At 42.0% G+C, this 3,005-nt stretch overlaps 1 protein-coding gene across 2 annotated transcripts in view; it reads left to right on the plus strand.

The window, feature by feature from the left end:
- Window positions 1-3,005, plus strand: part of RINT1 (RAD50 interactor 1) — a 39,606-nt gene that overhangs the window by 33,486 nt on the left and 3,115 nt on the right. For both annotated transcript variants that reach the window (XM_011956862.1, XM_011956861.1), the window contains one exon: window positions 1,563-1,777. In XM_011956862.1, coding sequence (XP_011812252.1) covers window positions 1,563-1,777 — 215 coding nt within the window. The remainder of the gene's footprint in view (window positions 1-1,562; window positions 1,778-3,005) is intronic.

Raw genomic sequence — 3,005 nt, forward strand, 5'->3', positions numbered from 1 at the left:
TTGGCTCACTGCAACCTCTGCCTCCTAGGTTCAAGCAATTCTCCTGCCTCAGCCTCCTGAGTAGCTGGGATTACAGGCGCCCGCCACCATGCCCAGGTAATTTTTGTATTTTTAGTAGAGATGGGGTTTCACTGTGTTGGCCAGACTGGTCTCGAACTCCTGATCTCAGGTGATCCGCCTGTCTCGGCCTCCCAAAGTGCTGAGATTACAGGCATGAGCCACCACACCCAGCTGATAGTGTCAAGTTCGTGATTACCATACACAGAAGTTGAAAGAGAAAAATATTTTTCACTATATGTGATCCATGTGATACAAAATTCAAAAGCCACAAAACTGTATATATTGAAACTATATATAGTGAAAATAAGTCTTAATTCTAATCCTCCCTAAAGCCAATCACTTTGATCAATTTCTTATACATATTATTAAAGCTGTTTATATAAATACTGGTGTGTGTATGTCAACATGTGGTAACATACTATGCAGACTCTTCTGCTTTTTCTGGTTAATGTCTTGAGATTGTTCCATTTCAAAACAGTTTAACATTGACTAGTGGGAATGTAACATGGTACAGTTGCTGTGGAAAACAGTATGGCAGTTCCTCAAACTGTCTTTTTATTTTCTGAGATGAGATCTTGTTCTTTCGCCCAGGCTACAGTGCAGTGGCCCAACCTCGGCTCACTGCAACCTCTGCCTCCTGGGGTCCAGCAATCTTCCCATCTCAGCCTCTTGAGTAGCTGGGACTACAGGTCTGTGGCTACCACACTCAGCCAATATTTTTTTTCTAGAGATAAGGTCTCACTATAAAATGATTCTCTGGCCTTAGCCTCCTAAAGGGCTGGCACTACAGGCATGAGCTACCATGCGCAGTGTTTCAAACTGTTAACACATAGACTTACCATAAGATCCAGCAATTCCACTCTTCAGTACATACCAAGAGAAATGAAACATATGTCCACATAAAAACTTGTACTGCCAGGCGTGGTGGCTTATGCCTATAATCCCAGCACTTTGGGAGGCTGAGGCGGGCAGATCATGAGGTCAGGAGTTTGAGACCAGTCTGACCAACATGATGAAACACCATCTCTACGAAAATTACAAAAAAAAAATTAGCCGGGCGTGGTGGCACACACCTGTAATCCCAGGTACTCAGGAGGCTGAGGCAGGAGAATTGCTTGAACCCACGAGGTGGAGGTGGAGGTTGCAGTCAGCCAAGGCATGATCTCAGCTCACTGCAACCTCTGCCTTCCAGGTTCAAGCGACTCAGCCTCCCAGGTAGTTAGGATTACAGGCACATGCCACCATGGCCAGCTAATTTTTATATTTTTAGTAGAGATAGGGTGTCACAATGTTGGAATGTTGGCCAGGCTGGTTTCGAACTCCTGACCTCAGGTGATCCACCCACCTCGGCCTCCCAAAGTACTGGGATTACAGGTGTGAGCCACCGTGCCCAGCTGAATTATACACTTTAAATGGGTGAATTGTATGATATATGAATTCTCTTTCAAGCTGTTTAAAAAAGAAAAAAGTATGTTAATGTGTTAACATGTTTTTGCTTTCAGTTCTTTCTACAACTTCAACAGGCTGCACTGGAGGTGTTTGCAGAGAATAATACTCTGAGTAAATTGCAGCTGGGACAGCTAGCCTCTATGGAGAGCTCCGTCTTTGATGACATGATTAACCTCTTAGAGCGTTTAAAGCATGATATGTTGACCCGTCAAGTAGACCATGTTTTTAGAGAAGTTAAAGATGCTGCAAAATTGTATAAAAAAGAAAGGTATGTCCTCTATGTAAGTCAGCTCTTAATACCAGTTTGGTAAAAGTTGAAGATGGTATATGTGGTCAGATTTCCAAGGTGTCTAGATAGAACCCGGTTTGGCCTTATGTACTTTAAACTTCATTGTTGGAAATCTTTCTAAAATATGTTCTTGGACTTTTTTTTTTTTTTTGAGACAGTCCTACTCTGTCACCCAGGCTGGAGTGCAGTTGCATGGTCTCGGCTCATTGCAGCCTCCACCTTAGAGGTCAAGTTATCTTCCTACCTCAGCCTCCCAAGTAGCTGGGATTACAGGCGTGCACCACCACACCTGGCTAATTTTTGTAGTTTTAGTAGAGACCTGGTTTCACATTTTGGCAGGCTGATCTCCAGCTCCTGACCTCAGGTGATCCACTGCCTCGGCCTCCCAATGTACTAGGATTACAGGTGTGAGCCATCACACCTGGCTCTCTGACATTCTTAATCAGAATAAACTGGTTATAATTTAGTTGTTTGTAAATATATTAATAGGATAGTGTGTGATATGGGGTTGAATAGCCTAATCTGTCTATTTTGCAAAGTAAAGTCACCTGTGGTACTCTGCATACTTTTGTGGTTTATCCCACTACCATTCACTGTGAACACCTGTTACTTTCATCCTTGATAGCAAGCAGTATCTTTTTGTCCTAGTGTAGTCCCTGCCACACAGAGTGCCAAAAGTTTGTGTTATTCGTCCTGATTTTACTAAAAATCAGAGCATAATATTAGCTGATGTCTTAATTAAAATGCTAAAATCAGGTTGGGTGCAGTGGCTCACACCTGTAATCCCAGCACTTTGGGAGGCTGAGGCAGGCAGATCACTTGAGGGCAGGAATTCGAAACTAGCCTGGCCAACATGGTGAAACTCTGTCTCTACTAAGAATACAAAGATTAGCTGGGCGTGGTGGTGGGCACCTGTAATCCCAGCTACTTGGGAGGCTGAGACACAAGAATTGCTTGAACCCTATGGCTCTAGCCTGGCCAACAGAGCGAGACTGTCTCAAAAAAAAAAAACCAAAAAACAAAACAAAAACTACATGAAATGCAAAAATTAAGTGACATTTAAATTGTAATTGCTTTGTATTGGTAATTCACATTAAAATTTGGGGATATTTTGGAAATATCCCCATATTAAAGAGTATTGAGAGTAAAAATATAAAATACAGGTACATTTATTTTCTGATAAAGTTTTTTTTTTTTTTTTTTTTTT

The sequence above is a fragment of the Colobus angolensis genome, unplaced genomic scaffold (assembly GCF_000951035.1).
Source record: "Colobus angolensis palliatus isolate OR3802 unplaced genomic scaffold, Cang.pa_1.0 Scaffold427, whole genome shotgun sequence".
Classification (NCBI taxonomy): Eukaryota; Metazoa; Chordata; class Mammalia; order Primates; family Cercopithecidae; genus Colobus; species Colobus angolensis.